This window comes from Malus domestica, chromosome 15 (assembly GCF_042453785.1).
Source record: "Malus domestica chromosome 15, GDT2T_hap1".
Taxonomy (NCBI): Eukaryota; Viridiplantae; Streptophyta; class Magnoliopsida; order Rosales; family Rosaceae; genus Malus; species Malus domestica.
The window spans coordinates 50699001-50721570 of NC_091675.1; the positions used below are offsets into that span (position 1 = coordinate 50699001).

The following is a 22570-nucleotide window of genomic DNA, read 5'->3' on the forward strand; positions in this document are numbered from 1 at the left end:
ACCGTCGCCGGAAACTGGGAAAAACTTCTAACCATTTATTCTCACTCATTTTTCAACAATTTTCTTCGAAATTTGAACCAAATGAAAGCTTAGAGTGAGAAGAATGGCGTTATACCTATTTGAAGCTTCAAATCTCACGAAATCACGTCGGAGCAAGCTAGAAAATTCGATGACCTCTGCAACTCTTCGTATCTAGGCTTCCGGACGTCCAAATTCTTCAAATGAACTACCCCAAGCCTCTTTGGGACCTCCAAAAGCTCTTCGTGTTCTTAAAATTCCCCGAAACATAAGGTTTTACGTGTGCATGAACAATGCACAAATCGAAGGTTAAGTTTCATGGGGTTTTCGAAGGTTTCAGGTTCTAAAACTTGTACCAATGGATTCCTGAGGTCACAAGGGACACGAAAATACTTACCTTGGTTTCAATCTGCAAGATTTGAGGTGGTTTCTAGGTTGTCCGTGCGAAAATGCCGAGAGGGAGAGAGAGAGAGAGTCTGAGAGATAGAGAGAGTACGGGAGAGAGAAGGTAGGTGGGTATGTGTGGTCCAAAAGGCACCAATCACAACTAAGAGAACACTTAGTTCTAATTGGGTCCAATAATAGAGGAATATAGCTAATTGGTCCACAATTTTAAGTCTAAACCACAACATCCCATAATAATTCTCAACGTCCAAGGGTATTTAGGTAATTTCACGCTGTCGATAAATAAATAACACACATCTCCGGGACGGGCTGTGACAAAAATGGTTTCTCCAAATTTTTTCTTAACCAAAAGCACCCTAATAATTTTATTTAATTGCATAACACAAATTACGTACATCAAACCCTAGATATTAAAACCCATGGTTTGGAAGCGCAACCCTTCTATTTTTTCTTTCAACCCTTGCCCTTAATGAGCGTTATCCCAAATCCATCAAACTACTATGACTATTTATAGAAATGAATATTGCCACTATTTCTAGAACTGAACATTGCCACTATTTTTAGAATTAAACATTGCTATTGCAATTATTTCTAGAACTGAACATTGTCACTATTTTTAGAACTGAACACTGCAACAATTTCTAGAACTGAACACTGCAACAATTTCTAGAACTAAACACTGCCACTATTCTAAAACTGAATACTGCCACTATTTCTAGAACTAAATACCATCACTACAATTATTTCTAGAACTGAATTTGCCACAATTTCTAGAACTGAACACTGCACTGCTACTATTTCAAAAACTAAACATTACCCTATTTCTTAAACCAAATATGAAAGATCAATTTCGAGGAAGCACTTACATGGAAAGGAAGCCCATGAGGAGAGGATTAAACTTCTCATTTGAGTTGAGGACAAGTTCCGTCATGTTTGAAAAAGAAAATTGGCAAAAATCGTGAAGAACGTCACATTTAGAGAACTTGATCTCCCTGGACGTTGAGTTTTTCTTAAAAAGACTCATAAACTGCAAGGACTTGTAACTTATTTTGTTAAAAAAATCAACCCATACACCTTAAGCAAACCAAACAAAATTAATAATAAATTGTAAATGTGAGTTTTGCCGATTGACCGTAAACAATGTGCTTGTCCTTGGACACCCAAGTTAAAATATGCCCCATAATTTATCCTATTCGTTAGGTTTAGTGGGCCTAATTTCGTACTGGGCTTCCCATTTCCTTCCACATGTCCCTGAAAAACATACGCAACGCGTCCGGAGCAACTTCGCTTCAAAGCAAAGACTAACTCTGTTTTCTTCACCAACCAAAAGCCACAAGAACCGAGCGAAGCTCGCTTCCCGCGACCAGATGCTCCATTTCTTCCTCGCAGTCCTTCACGGTTAGAGATGATGGGTCGCCGTGTCGGGTCAGCTTATGTTGTTCTTTATGTTCTTGTTTGTCAACTGTTCGTGTCGAATTTGGGTGACTATGTGTCGGGCTCGGAGTCGGGCGAGTACGCGTCGGCAATAGGAGACCCGGGAATGAGGAACCCAAATGTGAGAGTTGCGTTGGAAGCTTGGAACTTCTGCAATGAAGTTGGAAGTGAAGCGCCCGGCATGGGCAGCCCCAGGCTCGCTGATTGTGCTGATATCCATTGTCCCACTGTTACTACTACTGGTACGTGAATTATCTTCTTTAGCTAGTTGATTAGAGTTTAATAATTGTCTTTGCTTTTGAAACACTGTTCTGTTTCGGCATTTAATATCCTTGGTTTAGATTAATTTAGTGAGCGACTTTAAGAAAAGATATTGAGTACCTGAAGATAACGGAAGACTTGGTGCAAAACTGAGGGCAGTCCCGTTCTAGGATTCATACAGCCGACCCCACTTAGTGGAACATGGCTTGGTTGTTGTTGTTATTGTTGTAGTTTGGATTAATTTAGTGTAGACTTTGGCTCCGGTGAAAAAGAATGGGAATTCAAATGTCCGTTTTATAGTTCAATTTTTTCTGTATTGTTTTGGTTCTTGATGATGCAAATATTAGGGCTTTATATTTCAACTATATATGTTTATGCTCCTGCTCGTTTTTCTTGCATTTGGAAATGTTTTGATGCTAATCATAACTTGGTTCCTTATTTGGGAATTTGGCTTGCTTGTTTGAGCATCAACTTCACTCACTCAGCTACCTGAACTTGGATGTAGAACGATAGCGCAATACATTGTTGCTCTTTCCATAGTTTCGTGTCGCTATCTATGTACCACCGTGTTTAGGAATAACAGTAATTTAGATTGGCAGTACACTGTTTGGGATTTGTCTTCCACATAGAATTTACTTTCTAATTGATCCTTTTTGGTTTTATATATATTTTCCATTATCAGAACCTATGGATCGGACCCCTCATGATGTGGAGAGTAAGTGTGTACTTCATCACAGAGTTAATGAATCAGACAACAACTTAAGGGCTGGCGATATGTTTCCCTTAAGGGATTTTAAGTCATACACAGACCCTGACTTGTATGCAACGGAAAAGGAACTGTATCTTGCTTCTTTATGCGAGGTTCATAATTCATCGGATCCATGGCAGTTTTGGATGGTCATGCTTAAGAATGGAAATTTTGACAAGAACACTACTCTTTGTCCTGAAAATGGCAAGCACTTAAGCAAAATTGTAACAGATAGGAACTTTCCATGTTTCGGTGAAGGTTGCATGAACCAGCCACTCGTGTACCATAACTACTCAAGATTGGTTTCTGACGGTTACCAAAAATTGTCTGTGACTGGAGGATTTTATGGAACGTATGATCTTGATGCTGATTTGACCAAAGGTATAGGAAAGAACTCCTACTTTTCGGTCTCCTGGCAGAAAAACTTGAGCACAGGAAGTTGGATTTTCTCGCAGAGGTTGACAACATCTTCAAAGTATCCCTGGCTTATGTTGTATCTGCGTGCAGATGCAACAAAAGGATATAATGGTGGTTACCACTACGATGGTCGTGGCGTCATGAGAAAGGTTTGATTACTCAGCTTTAGTTCTTTCTTACTGGCTTAAAGTTTGACATTCCTATTCATGCTAAGAACGCACGCCTTCACTGAACGTAGGATGAGTTTAGTTGAACACTTCAGGTCCAATATGGTGTATGCATTTGGATATTTATGATACCAGCTCTTTGTATTTCTATTTCTCATGCATCAACCTTTCAAAGTTTGAAGTGACTCCACAGAAGCACTTCATTGTGATTTTCTTTGTTTTTGCAGCTGCCAGTGTCTCCACATTTTAAAGTACGATTAACACTTGATGTTAAACGTGGAGGGGGGCGAAACAGTCAGTTTTATATGCCTGATATAGGAAGCTGTTGGAAGAATAATGGAAAACCATGTGATGGTAATGTTCTGACAGATGTAACTAGATATAGTGAAATGATAATAAATCCAGAAACTACAAGCTGGTGTCGGCCAGATAACCTTGTCTCCTGCCCGCCTTACCATGTTACTGTTAGCGGTGACATTATATACAGAAATGAAACATCTCGGTTTCCATATTCTGCTTACCATCTCTACTGCGTTCCTGGGAATGCTGAATATCTGGAGAAACCATATGATATATGTGACCCATATAGCAATCCACAAGCACAGGAATTGGTGCAAATTCTTCCGCATCCGGAATGGGCTGTACATGGCTATCCTGGAAAGAAAGGAAATGGATGGGTTGGCGACCCCAGGACATGGGAGCTTGATGTGGGTGCCCTCTCTAGCCGGTTGTACTTCTACCAGGTATAATTTTGTATTTGCTCAAAAACGTTCCTTGAGAGTTCATTTCTTTAATCATCTAATGGCGTGTTTACGTGTCCGTAATCGGAATCAAAAGTCGGAGTGTGATTCCGATTACGGGTTGTTCTTGTGTTTACTAAAATTTGGAGGAATCAAAATGAGTGGGGCCCACACGAAAAATGGAATTGGATTCCTGTTTTTGGAATAATTGTATTCCGGAGGTGGGAGGTGTCATTTGAATTCCGGGAGACGAGGAATCCGGAATACAACTTTTCTACCTATTATAACCCCAACTAATTCCTAAAACTCCAATCTGCCAGTGAAACCAACAAGCCCAGACCTCTCCGCCTGCCTCCCTTTCACCTCCCTCTGCATTTACACCCCAATCAACCAATCCGAACTGTCTTCAGATATCGTAAAGCTGGTTCTTCTATAGTTGTGGCGTCGTGGTCGTGTGGGGATGGAGGAGCGGGAGACAGACGGAGCCGCAGGAAATGATAATGAAGGATGCACAAAAAATAAAATGTAGGGGATGGAGGGAGAGGGTGGTGGCGATGGCGGTGCCGGCTGGGGAGGACTGACGAATGATACTGGGAGAAGAGTAAAAGACGTGAAGGTTTGAAAAGGTCGAAAAATTGGGCTGCTTGGGAAGTTATGGGGGGTGGGTATAAAAACTAGGTTTAAAAAGGGTTAACAATTTAGTTTATAAAGATCAGAGGGGAAATTCAATTATTTATGGGTTAATGTTGTTATGAAAATTCAATTATTTATGGGGAAATTCAATTATTTATGGGTTAATGTTTAAGCTCTGCAAATTTCTCCGTTTTGATCAATGGAAGGCCAAGGGGAAAATTTCAAGCTTCAAGAGGTTTGAGACAAGGCGATCCACTGTCACCATTTCTTTTCACCTTAGTAGTAGATGTTTTGAGCAGGTTAATGGAGAAAGCACAAGAAACTGATCTCATCAAAGGCTTGTGTATCGGCCAAGAAAAGGTGGAGATATCTCATCTTCAATTTGCCGATGACACCATTTTCTTCTTGACGGAAGACGAGGAAGTCTGGAACAACCTAATCCAAGTGCTTAATTTATTCTGTTCGGTCTCAGGATTGAAAATCAACAAAGCTAAGTGCTTTTTGGCTGGGATAAATTCAGAAAGTGAGAAACTAAACAGGTTGGCAGTTTCTTGGGGGTGCGAGGTAGGCTGCTGGCCGATAAAGTATTTGGGGCTTCCCCTTGGAGGTAGGCCAAGAGCAATAAAGTTTTGGGATCCGGTGGTCGAAACAATGGAAAGAAGACTTCAAAGTTGGAAGAAGGCTTTCCTATCCAGAGGAGGTAAATTAACTCTAATTCAATCAGTCCTGGGAAGCATGCCGATTTACTATATGTCCTTGTTCAAAATTCCATGCGGGGTAAGAGGACGTCTAGAAAAATTAATGAAGAGGTTTCTATGGGAAGGCATGGAGGAGGGTAAGAAAACACATTTGGCCAAGTGGGAGTTAGTTACTAAAAACAAGGAGGAAGGAGGTCTAGGGGTGGGGAACTTGAGGAATCAAAACGAAGCATTATTGGCTAAGTGGTTGTGGAGACTCCCAAGGGAATCACAGTCTCTGTGGCACAAGGTGATAAGAAGTAAGTATGGGCTACAAGCTAATGGATGGGATGCACTTCCTCAAATGAGGGTTTCAAGTCGAAGTCCATGGAAAGACATTTCGAGTGGCTCTCATCAGTTTCTCAGTTGCTGCACGTTTGAGGTGGGCAACGGAGAGAGGGTGAGGTTTTGGGAGGATGGGTGGTTAACAGGGGGACCGCTGAAGGAGCAATTCCCTAGATTATTCCTACTATCGAGGAAGCATAATCAAAACATCTCGAGCTTCGTGGAAGTTTCATCAAGTCCTTTGAGTTGGAACTTTGATTTTAGGAGAAACTTGAATGAGATGGAGATAGTAGAGGTGGCCACATTATTACAGAAACTGGAAGAGGTTCGATTGTCTCCATTAAAGATGGATATCAGAAGGTGGAATCTGGAGGCTTCAGGTTTGTTCTCATGCAAATCTTATCGTTCATTACTGAGCAACAATGGGAGTGTGCACTATTTTCCACCTTACCCTCAGATTTGGAAATCAAAAGTTCCTCCGAAGGTTAAAATACTTGTATGGCTTGTGGCCAACGGGAATCTAAACACATGCGACAGAATTCAAAGGAGAAACCCTCTTATGTGCTTATCACCGCATTGGTGTAGCTTGTGCAAAGCCAAGGAGGAGAGTGTAAATCACATCTTTCTTCATTGTTCCTACTCGATCCAACTATGGTGGAAATTGTTACAGGAGGTTAAAGCAAGTTGGGTCATTCCTAAAGGGTGTTTCGAGCTACTAAGCACAAACTTTCAGGCACTTGGAAATAGGAAAAAATCCAAAGTTTTGTGGGGTTGTCTGGTATCGGCAATTTTCTGGCATATATGGCTGGAACGCAACAAGAGGATTTTTGAAGATTATACTGGAGTGGGGGCAGAAGAACTTTGGGGGAGAGTAAAATATTGGGCAGCTCTTTGGGCCTCGGTCACTAAAGAGTTTGATAATGTTTCTCTATCTCAAATTCTATGGGATTTATTAGCAGCAGTTAAGTGAGCTAGGTCTAGAAATGGCTGCTGTAGCCAAATCCTAATGGTTGTTTCCTTGTTATACAGTTAGTGGACTTCTTATCCACTTCTGTGCTGTTCTCTATTCTTTAATAAAATTGTTTCTTCTCAAAAAAAAAAAAAATGTTGTTATGAAAATTAAATTTGATTAATTATCACATAAAATCACTCATTTAGACCAAGGGCAGTTTAGTAATCAAATGGTTTCGATTCCGATTCAGAAGTGAATTGGTAAACAATTTATATGGAACTGACATCATTCCTACTCCGTTTCCCGATAGTTTAATAAACACCTTTCATAGGAATCTGTTTTTGATTCCACATCAATCCAATTCCTCCTCATATCAATTCCACCCGTTTTGATTATGGATTAGTAAATGAGCCATAAGTATTTTGGTTGGCATCTTACCCTTTGAAGCTTGTTACCTTGTGTTGCATTTTAACTTTTTCCTACATACAAAGTTGTGTCTGCTACTTAACTCGTCATGAATCCAGTCCCTCTATATAAACAGGATGATCCACACCAGAGAGGGTTTAAGATCTTCCTGTTAAGTTTTAGTAAACTGATATATACAGGAATTGGATTTTTAGAGGAAGCTGAAAAGACAGAGAGAGTGAGAGGTCAAGTTTCTTCAACTGCAACTCTGTTACATTGCAGAGAGCAAACTTTCATTTATCTACATTCCTTTCTTTTACATCAGATATCATATCCGTTCAATTACATGAGCCAATATGATTTTGACACATGGCAGAACAAAGCATATGAGCCATTGAAAAGAGACCTGATCTAAAATCACACACTTGGCATATGAGCACAAGTTATCACAACATAAAACAGCTACACAATAGAACAAAGATAAAATAGATAAGTAAATCATTTACTAACATGAAATTAGTAAGCAATTTACTTTTCAACACTCCCTTCTAAATTGTTAACTGATTTCACACCCAGTAAACTTCTCTAGTTGTTGAATCTGTCTTTGGGAAGAGCCTTGGTAAAGATGTCTGCAATTTGTTCTTCACTCTTGCAGTAAATCAGATCAATGGTACCTTCTTGAATTGCATCCCGAATAAAGTGAAACTTCCTGCCAATATGCTTGGTTCTTTGATGAAACACAGGATTCTTAGACATAGCTATAGCTGAAGTGTTGTCACAGAATAGCGTTGTTGCTGCAGCTTGCTCTTCTCCAAAGTCCTTGAGCACAAACCTAAGCCAAATGGCCTGAGATGTTGCTTTCAGCTGCACTAACATACTCTGCTTCTGCAGTTGAAAGAGCTACACTATGCTGCTTGACTGAAGCCCATGAGAATGCCCCACTTCCAAATGAAAAAGCATACCCTGAGGTGCTTTTCATATCCTCCTCAGATCCACTCCAGTCACTATCGCAATATCCAATCAGCAAAGCAGATTTTCCATTCAAATATTCAATTCCAAAGTCAATTGTTCCTTGAATGTACCTTAGGACTCGTTTAGCACCTCCATAATGTTTCTTGGTAGGCTCGTGCATAAATCGTGCAAGTACACTAGCAGAGAACATAATATCTGGTCTAGTTGCTGTTAAATACAGAAGACTTCCAACTATTTTCCTATACTCACACTCATCTGCAGGTTCACTTCCATCTTCTCTTCTCAGTTTATCAGTTGCAACCAATGGAGTGCTCACTGGTTTGCAATCTTTGAGTCCAAATTTATCCAAAAGAGTTAGAGCATATTTTTTCTGATGTATAAATATACTCCCTTCAGTTTGAGTTACCCCCATTCCAAGAAAGTGAAGTAAACCCAAATCTGACATCTCATATTTGCACATCATTTCAGCTTTGAATTCTTCCATCATTTCTGCATTGCTCCCTGTGTACACAATGTCATCAACATAGATTGACACGATCAAGGTACCAACACCTTCCTTGCTTCTTACATATAAAGTTGCTTCACTTGAGCTTTTGTGAAATCCACAGTGAATTAAATATGTGTCTATTTCGTTGTACCAGGCCCTTGGTGCTTGTTTTAGACCATAGAGAGCCTTTCTCAGCCTATAAACCTTGTCTTCAGCCCCTTTAATCACAAAACCATCAGGTTGATCAACATATACCTCCTCCTCAAGAACACCATTCAGAAAGGCTGATTTAACATCTAATTGCCACAGTTTCCAACCTTTCTGTGCAGCTAGTGCAATGAGTGTTCTAATAGTATCTAACCTTGCCACTGGAGCAAAGGTTTCATTAAAATCAATCCCTGGTTTCTGTGTGTAACCTTTGGCTACAAGCCTTGCCTTGTGTGTTTGAATGGAGCCATCAAGATTCAGCTTTGTTTTGTATACCCATTTCACACCCACAACAGGTTTACTACTAGGTCTGTCAACTAATTCCCACGTGGAATTCTTTTCAATCATCAATATTTCTTCTGTCATAGCCTTTTTCCAAGCATCATCTTTGACTGCCTCACTGAAATCTTCAGGTTCAATGATGCTCATGTTGCATTGAGCATATACTTCACTCAAACTCTTCCATTTCTGTGGAGTATGGTCATAACTTTAAGAGATTGGAACTGGAGAACCAAGTGAACCAGGTTCTTGAGATGCTTGCAGATCTCCAGTTGATTGTGATCTCAGAGGAGGCTGCATTGACTGGGGTGAATCACTTGAATCTGGATCAAATTCAGATATCCCTGAGTTTCTTTCATCATTCCAAGAACTAGGAACTTGAACCGATTCATTAGTTTTCCAGTCCCATATCACTTTCTCATCAAAGATTACACTTCTTGATAGTTCAACCTTTTGAGTTCTCAAGTTGAAGATTCTATATCCTTTTTCACAATTTCCATATCCAACGAATACTCCCTTCTCACCAGTTTCCTCCAGTTTGTGTCTTTTCTGTGAAGGAATGTGAATATAACACATGGAACCAAATATCTTCAAATGTTTGACACCTGGCTTCCTCCCACTAAATGCCTCAAATGGAGTTATGTTGTTAAGAGCACTTGTTGGACATCGGTTTTGCAGATACACAGCTGTGTTGACAGCTTCAGCCCAAAACTTCAAGGGAATCTTCTTTTCAATCATCATAGTTCTTGCCATTTCAATTATTGTCCTATTCTTTCTCTCTGCAACACCATTTTGTTGTGGAGAGTAGGCAACATTCAATTGCCTTTCTAATCCCATATCTTCACAGAACCTTGAAAACTCTAGAGATGTATATTCTCCACCCCTATCACTTCTGAGTTTCTTGATTTGATAGCCACTCTGTAGCTCAACCATGGATTTAAACCTTTTGAAAATGTTGAAGACTTGAGACTTGTGTTGCAAGAAAAATACCCAACACATCCTAGTGTGGTCATCAATAAATGTGAGAAAGAATTTGTTGCCTCCTAGAGTAGTTATCTGCATTGGGCCGCATATATCAGAATGAATAAGTTCTAGAGGTTGTGATGCCCTCCAAACTTTTCCCTTGTCAAATGATTCCCTGTGACCCTTTCCTGTAGCACATCCAGAGCAAACATGCTCAGAAACTTGTAGTCTAGGTAAGCCCTGCACCATTTCCTTCTCTTGCAGAAGCATCAAACTAATGTAGTTTAGATGTCCATATCTTCTATGCCACAACTGAGATGACTCTTCAACAGTTGCTCTATTAGCCATGTGAGGATTAACATATTCCAAACTTAATGGAAAGCATCTGTTTCCTTTCATTGGAACACTTGCAATCAGATCTTCCATCTGTCTATCTCCATAAATATCAACCATGTAATCACCAAACACAAGCCAATATCCATGTTCTACCATCTGCCCTACACTTAATAAGTTTTCATCCAATCCAGGTACAATCATAACTTCTTTAATATACCTAGTCACACCTTTCATCTCAATCACCAATGTGCCTTTGCCTATTGACTGCACTAAATCTCCAGTGCCCATTTTAACTTTACACTTCACATTCTTATCAACATCAATAAGCAAGGTTTCATGAGAGGTCATATGATTGCTACATGCACTATCTACATACCATATATTCATACTTCTTCCAATAGTAGCAGAATGGCAGGCATAAAACATGGTTGCAGATTCTGTTACCTGGTTTGCATAGTTTACAAGTTTTCCAGACTTGTTTGGTTGATCACAATCCTTGATGAAATGACCGAAATGATTGCATCCATGACATTTCGGCTTCCCTTTAAACCAGCACTCACCATAGTGCAGTTTATCACAAAGCTTGCATTTTCTCTTAGACTGATCAGATTTTCCTCCTTGATCATATTTGCCACCTCGATTAGCAAGATTCAGAGGTTTAGGATCCCATTTCTTTCCTTTTGATTTCCAATCCCTCTTTGGTTTAGAATTACCAAAAGAGAGATTTGGTTGACTTCCTTTCGAATTCGGATTCAGAGTACTGAAAGCTCTTTCAATGGTACTCTCAGCATGTCTATCAAGGCGTTGTGCAAACCCTCTTAATGCTGCAATCACCTCTTGTACCTCAATAGTTTCAATATCCTTGGTTTGTTCAATTACATAACAAACAGGATCAAACTCCTTAGTTAAGCTTATGAGCTGTTTCTGAACTAATCGTTCTCTGGGTAAATCTTCCCCATAACCCTTCATCTGATTTACCAACTCGAGAAGACGAGTGAGATACATAGACAGAGTTTCATCATCCCTCATCCTTGTGTACTCGAAATCACGACGTAGACCCTGCAACTTGATGGATCTCACTTGCTTATCACCATGAAATTCCTGATGTAGGATATCCCAAGCACCCTTTGAGGTTTCTTCGTTTGAGATTCTGGGAAAGATGTCATCCGAGACAGCTCCTTGGATTATACCCAGTGCCTTAGCATCCTTCATTAGCTTGTCGCTCAGAGAAACTCTCTCCGACTCCGATGAGCCTTCATCTCCAATCTTCTTATCCTTCGATTTTGAAATTTCAAACCCCTTTTCAACTAAATCCCAGATTCCATGTGATTTGAAAATAGTTCTCATTCGAATCTTCCAGAATTCATAGTTGTCACCATTGAATATTGGAGCCCGAAGATCACTACCACCAGATCCAGCCATTTGAGACTTGAATCGACAAAAACTGAGTCGGAAATTTCACGTTGGATTTCCGAGCACAGCACTCACAGATCTTACGCCCCGATTCCAGATAGAACCTGAGCTCTAGATACCATGTTAAGTTTTAGTAAACTGATATATATAGGAATTGGATTTTTAGAGGAAGCTGAAAAGACAGAGAGAGTGAGAGGCCAAGTTTCTTCAACTGCAACTCTGTTACATTGCAGAGAGCAAACTTTCATTTATCTACATTCCTTTCTTTTACATCAGATATCATATCCGTTCAATTACATGAGCCAATGTGATTTTGACACATGGCAGAACAAAGCATATGAGCCATTGAAAAGAGACCTGATCTAAAATCACACACTTGGCATATGAGCACAAGTTATCACAACATAAAACAGCTACACAATAGAACAAAGATAAAATAGATAAGTAAATCATTTACTAACATGAAATTAGTAAGCAATTTACTTTTCTAACACTTCCAGGATCATAAATCTTTCAAATGGGATGGCAACTGGTAAGGATGCCATTAGCAGGGCCGGCCCTCAGAATTGCAGTACCTTAGGCTAGGCCCTTTTGGCCCCTCCACACATATTCACATAAATTGAAATTTTACAAAAAAATATTTACGAGTACAACTCTGTCCGAAACATAATGGTATCATTTCAAATTTTGTATGTTGGTTCGGGTTTTTCTTAGTAAACGTAATTTTCTTGCCTTAAGTAGACGCCGATGTTCTCCTAGGTTGATGCAGAAACTATTTTCATTAGTCTAAGTTGCTCATGAACTTGTTGTACAGGACCCAGGAACAAAACCAGCAGAGAGGGTATGGTCTTCGATTAATGTTGGTACAGAAATATACGTCAGTAACTCGGGAGAGACTGCGGAATGGACTGTAAGTGATTTTGATGTACTAGTTCCTGAAGGTGTTGGTGGTGGTTATAGCTCTTATTGAAATCTCCCCTTATGATCACGGTTCTTTTTCTTTTTCGTTTCTGTTTCGTTGAAATAAGCAACCCTCTAGTTATTAATGTAAATAGAGTTCAAAATGTCTGCATGTATACATATGCAAATGCCATGTACATATACTAAATGCCATTGATACATTTGAGGACACAATTTGGTGGGCTTCGGATTTATATATATATAGGGACAGATCCATGGCACCACGATTTACTTCCCTCCTATATTTCCTCCTTGCCTCGTCAAATACAACACCAGAAAACAGAAACGCAAGTCATCAGCATTTCCGTCATACATTTCACCACAAGAAAATTTGTGATAGGCCGTTACCTTACTGCAGGTTGTTGCCTAAAGTGAAAAATTCATTGCCATAGGGTATTCACAAAGACTCGCAGCCTTTGCCTAAAAGCATTCACAATTTGTGGAATTTCATTCGTCTCTAATCGTCTTGGAGGTGTGAAATCAGCAACGTCACCGCCATTAGACAGTAGCTGGGGGTCAGTGACTTGTCAGTGCAAGAGATCGGAGCTTGCCCATTTGGCTAGAAACCTGTAAGCAGAGAGGTGGGAAAGAATCACAACCTGAACACAATACATTACGTGAGATCATTGAAGGTGAATGGCAAGGAGAAACGCACCGCTATTTGAAACCCTCCCGGCATGCCAAAATCTAACAGAAGAAAACACCGCCCTTAGCGTGAACAGCATCAACAACATGTTTCCATTGGTAAAGGAATATTCGAGTCCCTAATAGAATATTGTTTGTAATAAAAAGTTATTATAGTATGATCCCTAAATGTAGGGACTAATATTAAATATTATTGTTCATTTTGTTGGAGTATTGTGACGATATTCAAGAATTAGAAAAAAAAAAAAAAAAGCTACAAGAGAAAATTAAATGAGAAGCTGCCCCAAGTAGGTGGGTTCCAAAAATCATAACAGCAGCACCATTCTCACTCAAAATTAATATGAGGTCAGCTTTTGAGTCTCTATATGTAGTCCTTATATTTGAGAATTTCTTTAGGGTAACTAACGAGTCCCTATATATCGAGATACTTTGAGGACTTCAATTCCAGCCATTGGAAGCCTTGTGTCCCTATATTTAGGGACTATACGATTGTAGGGTCTCGATTGAAACATTCTTAATTAGGGCTAGGTTCGATTCAAAACGATCTGGTTTTTTACCAAAACCAAAACCGAACAGAAATTTCGGTTCTGTTTTTTTCTGGTTCGGTTTCGGCCCAATTCGGTTTTTTTTTTTCCCTTCTTCTCCAATAGCCAAAAAAATTCCTTGGAAAACAAAATTGAGTGCCCAGATCACTTGTAAAATCAACAGAACCAGAATCATAGATGTGTCCAGTAATACACTTTCTAACCAATCGATCAAGAATCTGCAGTTGCATTTAAAGTTATTACAGAGTACAAACATTGAAATAAAATCAGAAAAGACCAGCTAAGACTTCAGCAATTCCAGAAATCACCTTTCATTCTTTTATCCATTCCAAAAATATTCTAGTAATGGAAATATTCAACATTAGCTTTCACAATCGAATCACATCAAATTGTTGCCAAATAAGGATTTAAAATATCCAAATTTGCATGAAAAGGGCAATGTCGGCCCACTGGCCACGCGTTGCCGCGGGTGGCGATTTCCGACGAACCCACCAGAACCCTATAATTTGGGTGGCTTCGATTCGACTTCTTCGGTGCTTCACCGCCCCTACAACTGGTTGGGCTTTGTTCCAAGGCTCAAGAGAAGTCTAATGGTGGTGGTAATTGGAAGATAACGTTTCAAAAATGGTGGAATTCCGCAAATAACCCTCGCACCCACTGGTGCAATTTTCTCCCAAATTCAAGGCCAATTTTCCTAAATTTTTCGGTGGAATTGGTAGAGGGAGGGCCGTGGGGTATTTCTCAGGTGTTGTCTTAGCGTAATTCACCGGAATTACGCTGGAAAACCAGCGGTTTCCATGGTTTTCGCCAATCGGGCCGCACCGGTCAAAGGAGACCCGATTTTTCCCCTCTTATTTATTTTTTTTCTTCTCTCCTTTCCCCTCCTTTCCCTCTTTATGATTGGTCCCTCTCACATTTTCCTTCTCCCCGATTGGGCATCCCATTCTCTTTCTTCCTCCTTTCCTTTTTTTTGTCTTTTATGTTTCCTCCCTTCTCCAATTGGTTTTCCCCTCTCTTCCTTTCTACACCAAGGCAAAGCTCCAGCAAATCTGGAGCATTCCAGATTCACGGCAAAAGGATCATTTTGCCCCTATCTTCGTTTGTTTCTATTTCACTTGTTATAACTCCGTTTGGCGAACAGTTTTCGCCTACACGCTTGTGGAACTGAGCTCTATCCAAATATGGCAAGAAATAGTTTAAAATATATGAGGATAAATACGTCCTCGTATAATTACGTTAAGTCAGCTAGGGGTATTTCTGTCTTTTCCACTTAATGATAAATTTCACAACATAATTTATAATAATTTCCAGAAACAAAACTTGAAAAGTTTTCAATTCAATTTTTCATACCCATAAATCGATTTATTTTTCGATTTTTCTCTGCATATTAATATATTTAAATTTTCTAGGTATTACACTTTAAACCCATCCATGAATCATAAACCAAATATCCAAATACAAGCAAATCAATGAATGATTCAACACAAAAAGAATTCTAAAAACACATCTCATGCATGTTATGTTATGTTTGGGTGGTGAGAAAATGCGAGAGAAGTGAGAGTGTGAGACTAACTTTTTGTTGTCAAGACTCGAAACGGCAAGAAGAAGCTGACGGCGAGATGAGAGATTGACGATGAGGTGTGAGAGATTGAGAGTGAGAAGGGTCGTGCCGTCGCGGGTTGCCTGAGATTCAAGACCGAGAGAGACTGAGAGTGATTGAAGTTGAAGACTGAGAGAGAGAAAGAGAAGAGGCGCTGCACGAAGGCCTTAGGGCTACTAGGGTAGGGTTACACTTGGGGTAACACGACACTGTTTCTAGAATAGGATTATTAATTAATAAAATAATTAACTTCGGCTCAGTTCGGTTCTGTTTTCGAACCCTAAAAATTGAAACCGAACCAACCAGATTCGATTCGATTTTTTCGACCTTAATTCGGTTTTCGGTCCCTTTTTTTTTTGGTTTTCGGTTTTTCCAACCCACCCCTACTCTTAATCCTTGCAGTGAGTAGGGATTTTCCCTGCTGGGCTTAAGCTTATGGCTCGTGTGTGCTTTTGGATTTGGTGCAAGCATAGCGCGCGGAGCGAGCATGGCAGGTTGCTCTTAAGTGTTGGAGATTAAGGTTTTCTTTAGTTACTCTGTTTCTTCTGTTGAGCTTAAGCTTGTTTAGGCCTCCCTAGTTGTTTTAGGTTGTTTTTTTACCATTTGCTTTGGCCTTTTATAAATTGTACTGGTTCCTCTTTTTAATGAATTTTCATTTTCGACCAAAAAAAATCTGCATTTTCCAATAAGAGGTTTTGGTCAATTTGGAAGATAAGTATGCGATGGAGATAATTATTAGATAATTTTTTTGTGTTTATGGGCTTTGTAATTTATATCTACTAAAGCTCAGCAGATTAACACTGTTCAACATGTGTTACGAGAGTTAATGGTTTCTCAAAGTATTAGAGAGGTTTGAGTAAAGCGAGATTTGCGCAGAGCATTTCTGTGTTGAGTTGAAGATATTTTCACGTTGCAAACTCAATTTTATTTATAAAGCTGAGTTTCGTGATGATAAGTATGCCAAAGTAGAGACCCACTATACCTACACTTTCTCAGCGTCTCTTTGGATATTCTCGACATTATCTTATCACTAGCCAAAACTAATTCGCGCGGTGTTTCAGCCACTTCTACTAGAACTAGGACTTTGAACCTAGTCATTTTATGCTTTAAATGTATTCCTTATCTTATCAACGAGTTTTGATTCTTAGAATAATTCGAACCTTATCAAAATCCATTATATTGTTGGAACCAAATTCGAGCACCACTACCACTTATGGTGGAGATAGACAAATCTGACAGTCAAGTTAGAAAGTAAGTATAAGATTCAAACAGTAGGCAAGAGAATTAAAGGTAGAGATATGTTACCAAAGATGAACCTTAAACAGGTGCATTATACCAGTCGAGAGAAACCTTTTTAGGATAAAATCCTTGTTCTAAGCCGGGAGAATCTTTGAGGATATATAGAAGTAGATTGTAAGAACTCCAAGACATAAAGTTCTGGCAAATTCTATACCCGAATCATATCCCGTCACTTGCGGAACAAGCATGGTCATTCTAGCGAATTCTCTCAAACTTTGCCCATTGCCTCGGAACAAGGTGATGGTGGCACCGTTGCTTGGTCTGATTCAGCTATTGACTCCATGACCGAAATTTTAAGGTAACTGTATTCCAATTGGCCTTACTTCGGCCTTAAAAAATCATGATCTCACAATTGCCCCTAACTATGTTTCTGAAAAGCACTTGTTTCCTTTAAGGATGTATAGTTACCCAATTCTCATGCTTTTTAAAGTAAGTTGGAATACATACCATTTGGTTTTCTACCTCAGTATGGTGATCTGGTTCCTCATAAAGTAGTGAGACGTTTCAGATTTAGATGTGCATTCTTGAGTGTCGTGCCATATGGGTCGTAATGCTGAAAAGTTTCGCATAGGTACATTTTGCAAGAAGCGTCCATTTGTATCTTCGGGTGACTTCGATCTTCGTATGCACCAATCTGAAGGCAACAACGCTTAATATTCAATGATGAGGTCCCTGGATATCTCGTCTTTAAAAAGCCCTCTCATGGAGGAGATTTTTCATATTACCTTCATTTCTATCATTTCGTTTACGCCATAAAGCATCCTCCTTTACTTGTTGACCTTCTTTCTGCACCCAGTTTTCTCTTTGAGCCTTCGATGTTCAGTATAATTGTCGAGGTACACAATGGTGTTCTGCCAAACACGTTCCATATACCCTTCAAGTCCAAGATCTGGAAATGTAAAAATCAAAGTGAATATCAGATGTGAGCAGAGTTTGTGAATTGGGTAGTTCACAATCCATACAGTTAACAAAGACACAATAGTAGAGTTAATACCCTTAAACTCATCCTCCCAAACACCATAGTTATATGTGAAAGGGAGATCAGGGCCAATAAGCCCAACTTGGCTGACTCTGCAGCCAGATCAAGGCACAACTAGGATCAATTGGTTGTACTTTATGTAGGGATAAGAATTGAGTTTCCTCTTTGACAAATGTTACTTATTCATTCCGGCCATTATACGGTACAACACTGAACAGAGAGTACAACTTTTCCGGCCTCGTAGTCTGGAACCCTCCCAAACATTGGACACTACAACAATAGATAATGCAATAAAATACAACACAGTACCATCAGATATTACATAATCGGATGAATCAAAGGAGCCCTAGTGTTCAAGCTTCCATATGTTGTGGTGAACTTAAGTAGTGGCCTCAAGAAATGGATAATCAGTGTAACCAACGACGGGATCAGATGTGTAGAATGTCTCTCTGTTGTACTTGTTCAGAGGAGCAGTAAGCTCAAATCTCTTTGGCAAATCCGGATTCGCCAGGAAAATACGGCCATAAGCAATAAGATCTGCACGGCCCTCAGCCAGAGCATTGTTCCCATCTTCCTTGTCGTAACCACCAGCAGCAATGAAGGTACCATTAAAAGCCTTTCTCACTGGTGCAAGACCCTGGGGATAGTCACTCTTTTCTGCACCTATCTTCATCCTCGGCTCAACCATGTGGCAGTACAGGATCCCATATTTGTTCAATGAATTGGCCATACAGAGGCCCAATTCTTTTGGATTTGAATCCCCTGAGTCCATAAAGTCGGCAAATGGAGATAATCTAATTCCAACTTTATCTGCTCCTATTTCGTTAGCGACAGCTTCAACAATTTCCAGAGCAAATCGACAACGATTCTCCACAGATCCGCCATATTGGTCTGTTCGGTCATTCACTTGATCTTTCAGAAACTGATCAATAAGGTAGCCATGGGCCCCATGAATTTCCACTCCATCAAAGCCTGTATGTCAGACAAACAATTACAGTTTACCAAATATTATTTGTAATCTAGCATGAACTATTGTCACACATCTAGTCAAACTGCAAATTAAATTATGCTCTTAATTACATTTGGAAGATTAGGAGATGGTTCGTTTGCTCATGTTGAAAGCATTTCTGAGTTCTTGCTAATTTTTTTTTGTACTAAAGTAAAAACAATTTACCGGCTTCCATAGCATTCCTTGCAGCAAGTCTGAAATCATTGACTATTTGTGGGACTTCATCTGTCCTCAATCGCCTAGGAGGAGAAAATTCAATAACATAAACGCCATTAGATGGTGTTTCTGAGGTTAGTGACTTGTCAGTAGAAGAGATTGGAGCTTGCCCATTTGGCTGAGATCCTGTAAGAAAATATAGATAGAATCACAATCTGAAAGATTACTATTACAGGAATATCAAGGCCGCATTCTGATGCTTCAATGGGCTAACTTTTCACTTATGATCCGAACGCTTTCAATGACCCAACGTGAAGTCATAAAAGTGCAGTGTTAGAAACGCACCGGTATTTGAAACCCTCCCAACATGCCAAATCTGACAGAAGAAGATGCCTCCTTTAGCATGAACAGCGTCAACAATGGGTTTCCATGCTTCAACTTGCTCCTTTGTCCATATACCGGGAGTATCTGGGTACCTTCGCATATTAAAGAAACAAAAATGTTATCAAACTTTGAAATGAAGAAAGTGCACGTTTAGTATGTTTTCCGTTTAAAATTTAACATAAAAGAAACTTGAGAAAAGCAAATATTTTTGAAGTTAAGTTACCCTTGAGCTGTGTCAGAAACTCCAGTAGCTTCAGTTATGAGAAGACCCCCGTTAGATGTTCTCTGAGAGTAATATAACACGGCATGTGGCTGAGGAACATTTCCGTATGATCTTTGTCTAGTCAATGGTGCTAAGACAACTCTGCAGAAGGGCAAGGAAGAAGTATATAATCAGATGCACCTACTACATGGTCTATGACAAGTTTGATAGGAAGTATTATCTGATCTTGCTAAACAGAACAAGATTTACGTGTCACACCAAAAAATCCAGAAAGGAGATATACTTTTCCTAGCCAAGTGCATCTAATATCAAAGATGAATTAATTAATTTCAGGTCAGATCAAGTACTAACTCAGGTGTGATGAGTGCTTCAGAGTTCACACCCCATGATGTACCATTTTTGTCTTGGGAAACAATATCAAACCGAATGTCAGTCGGTTCTAGGCATCATCTACGCATATATTTGGTTTCACTATCTGGGGCTTACAGCGAATTTCAGTAACACCTGTCCTAGTTTATTTTCTTTAAGAATTGACTACTTTAGTTGCTGAGATATAGTTACAACATGTGTATTCTGCACGAGAGCGTCTAGGAAATTCAAACAATCTTGATCACAAGGCAAGTAATTCATAGCGGTAGACATCAATACAAAGTTTACAAAATGACCCAAAAGTTGCAGCACACTATCTATTGTAACTCAAACTCGCAAACAAAACCCAGATTATCCAACCAATCAAACCAAATCAATTCCTTGCTTTGCAAGCAAGGTGAACATGCAAATGGTACATAACAAACTATCCAATGAGAGTTGCTGCTTTTATTTCTGAAAATTCAGGATTCTTGCATAGGCAAATAAACATTTGACAAGCACAAAAACTGCCCGGTAACCCGCACTTTACCCAAAAAAATAAGTAGTAATTTCATTTTTCTTGATAGAAAACTGGGATTTTCTGCAACCCTGACAAAAACCCAACAGCCCAAATCACAACTCCTCAAACAGAATAAGTCAACAAAACCAATGCAGAATGTAGAAGAATACAATTGTAGAAAAGGTTGAGTGGGTGAGTGGGTGAGTTAAGTTAACCTATGAGAAAGATTGAAGTTTCCAAGTTTGTACGGATCAAGGAGAGGGCTTGTGGGACCACCTACTTGAGTTTGATTAGTGGTAGCCATTTTCAGAGCTCGATCCTGATTTTTGATTTGATTTGATTTGATCTGCTCTCACATTGGGGGATTTATACCGTCGGGGAGAGGAGGAAGATGAACAGTGAACCATAAAGCAACACTAGCACTAGCTGGGGAGGGAGAGGCAGTGGTGGGCCGGGCGGCTTCTTTTTCTAATTATTTTTTATTTTTTTATTATGAATTGAAATATTTGATGACGTTTGTTATTACGTAATCGTGTTTGTTTTTTTTTTTTCCAGTACATATTGTTGGAAGGAAGGACTATGTGACAAAGACGAGGAAGGGCCTCTGGTAATTTGCTGATCCTGTCTTTTACTCCTGCTTGATGCTTCGAAACCGTAACCGTAACCGTTTGTAACCTGATCATTTTTTACGCAAAACATTCATTTGCTTACAAGCAAAATTACTATTTTAATTCGAACAAAGGGGGTTTGAACTCGGGAAGCAGTGGGTTAAAGAGAAAGTCCTACCAAGCATGCATTAGTAAGTAGGCAGAGGCAGAACCCAAGTGGGTGATAAGCTATCTGACAAAAAAAAAAAAAAAAATGGGTTGGGGAGGGTGGGCAATGTTAACAGAGAGTTAATGGTAACGTTAATGTTAGGCTTGAATCCTAACATATTTCACCACAAGAGTATAAAACTGAATTTTTTTTATCATTGATGTTATCTTTTCATTACCCTATTACCACGATAATCATTAATTCACTTTAGCCATTTGTTTTAATTCAAGCTTTGTGATTATTTATTGGGTTTGGATTGTGGGATACGAAAAATCTTATTTGAGCAAATTTGGATTATTGCCCCGATATTATGGATTCCTGTCGAAGATCTATGGAGTTGAATTGAACTAGAGGTCTGATCGATGTGGCGACTTTTTCGAAGACAAAGTTGCACCGGTTCACAAATTGGAAGCGGGGGCCATCGGAGAAGTTTTTAGTTATTAAGGGTATTTTAGTACTTTTATATTAACTTTTGGTTACAATTATTACAAATTTTAAAAGATGGCTACAATTTTATAAATGGTTCTAATTTTAGTTATTTTTCAACTTTCCAATTGTTGTGGCCAATCTCCTTTATCTCTCTCTTTCTCTTACCTAATCATTTCAGATTTTTTTTTTCTTTTAAGCACGTGCTGTGGAGCCTAAAATAATCTCAAAAATTATAGAGACGACACGTGGATTTTTGAGCAAGAAAGACAAGATTGCTCTCATAAAATTGGTAGGCTCCTCAGATACTCTCATGCCTAGCTCACACCATGAAGGTCTCAGCAGTTGAATATGATTGCCCACAACTCACCTGCCCCTTGACAAGGAAAAGTCAAAGCATTAAAAATAATAATTAATTACCCAAATCCTATATTTAATACATTCTCAATTGAAGATTGACTTCATTCAAGTAAGTAATTCCAATTTAAATCAATTAGGGATAATTACTTCATTATCTCAAGATATTATTTCCTATTTAATATTTGAGAATATTTCTCTATAAACCTTGGCCAATAGGATGCTGCTATGTGTAGGGTAAAACTCTAACACCATGGCCGGCCACTCCCCTATATATACCCCATATTCTACCAAATTTCAGTAAAATGTTGCTACCCCTAAAAGCCCTAAACACTTTACTCTTCTCAGAGAAATTAACTTAGGCATCAGAGATCCATAGGCCTAACCGTCCCATCTCGTGGCCACGTGTGACTTAAGTTCTTGATCAAAGGTGTCGATTGTTTT

The 22570-nt window shown here is 39.3% G+C and overlaps 2 protein-coding genes across 2 annotated transcripts; one reads left to right on the forward strand and one right to left on the reverse strand.

Annotated features, from left to right (window-relative positions):
* Positions 1-1654: 1654 nt before the first annotated feature.
* On the forward strand, positions 1655-12993 carry LOC103446502 (uncharacterized). Its single transcript, XM_008385638.4, has 4 exons — positions 1655-2099; positions 2801-3432; positions 3678-4193; positions 12674-12993. The coding sequence occupies exons 1-4, from the start codon at positions 1829-1831 to the stop codon at positions 12827-12829; spliced, it is 1575 nt and encodes a 524-aa protein (XP_008383860.2). The 5' UTR covers positions 1655-1828; the 3' UTR covers positions 12830-12993.
* A 5051-nt stretch (positions 12994-18044) lies between these two features.
* Positions 18045-20934, reverse strand: LOC103422414 (putative 12-oxophytodienoate reductase 11). The gene is made up of 5 exons (XM_029094978.2): positions 20743-20934; positions 19660-19800; positions 19398-19528; positions 19062-19238; positions 18045-18859 (listed from the first exon to the last, which is right to left on the reverse strand). The coding sequence occupies exons 1-5, from the start codon at positions 20829-20831 to the stop codon at positions 18267-18269; spliced, it is 1131 nt and encodes a 376-aa protein (XP_028950811.1). The 5' UTR covers positions 20832-20934; the 3' UTR covers positions 18045-18266.
* Between the last annotated feature and the right edge of the window lie 1636 nt (positions 20935-22570).

Bases quoted from the DNA above. Each gene is read 5' to 3' on its own strand.
- LOC103422414 (XM_029094978.2), bottom strand. From the start codon at position 20,831: ATGGCTACCACTAATCAAACTCAAGTAGGTGGTCCCACAAGCCCTCTC. The intron at 19,801-20,742 runs GTTAACTTAACT...GCCCTTCTGCAG, and splicing joins AACTTCAATCTTTCTCATAG to AGTTGTCTTAGCACCATTGA. The intron at 18,860-19,061 runs GTAAATTGTTTT...TCTGACATACAG, and splicing joins AAGGAATGCTATGGAAGCCG to GCTTTGATGGAGTGGAAATT.
- LOC103446502 (XM_008385638.4), top strand. From the start codon at position 1,829: ATGATGGGTCGCCGTGTCGGGTCAGCTTATGTTGTTCTTTATGTTCTT. The intron at 2,100-2,800 runs GTACGTGAATTA...TTCCATTATCAG, and splicing joins TCCCACTGTTACTACTACTG to AACCTATGGATCGGACCCCT. The intron at 3,433-3,677 runs GTTTGATTACTC...TTGTTTTTGCAG, and splicing joins GTCGTGGCGTCATGAGAAAG to CTGCCAGTGTCTCCACATTT.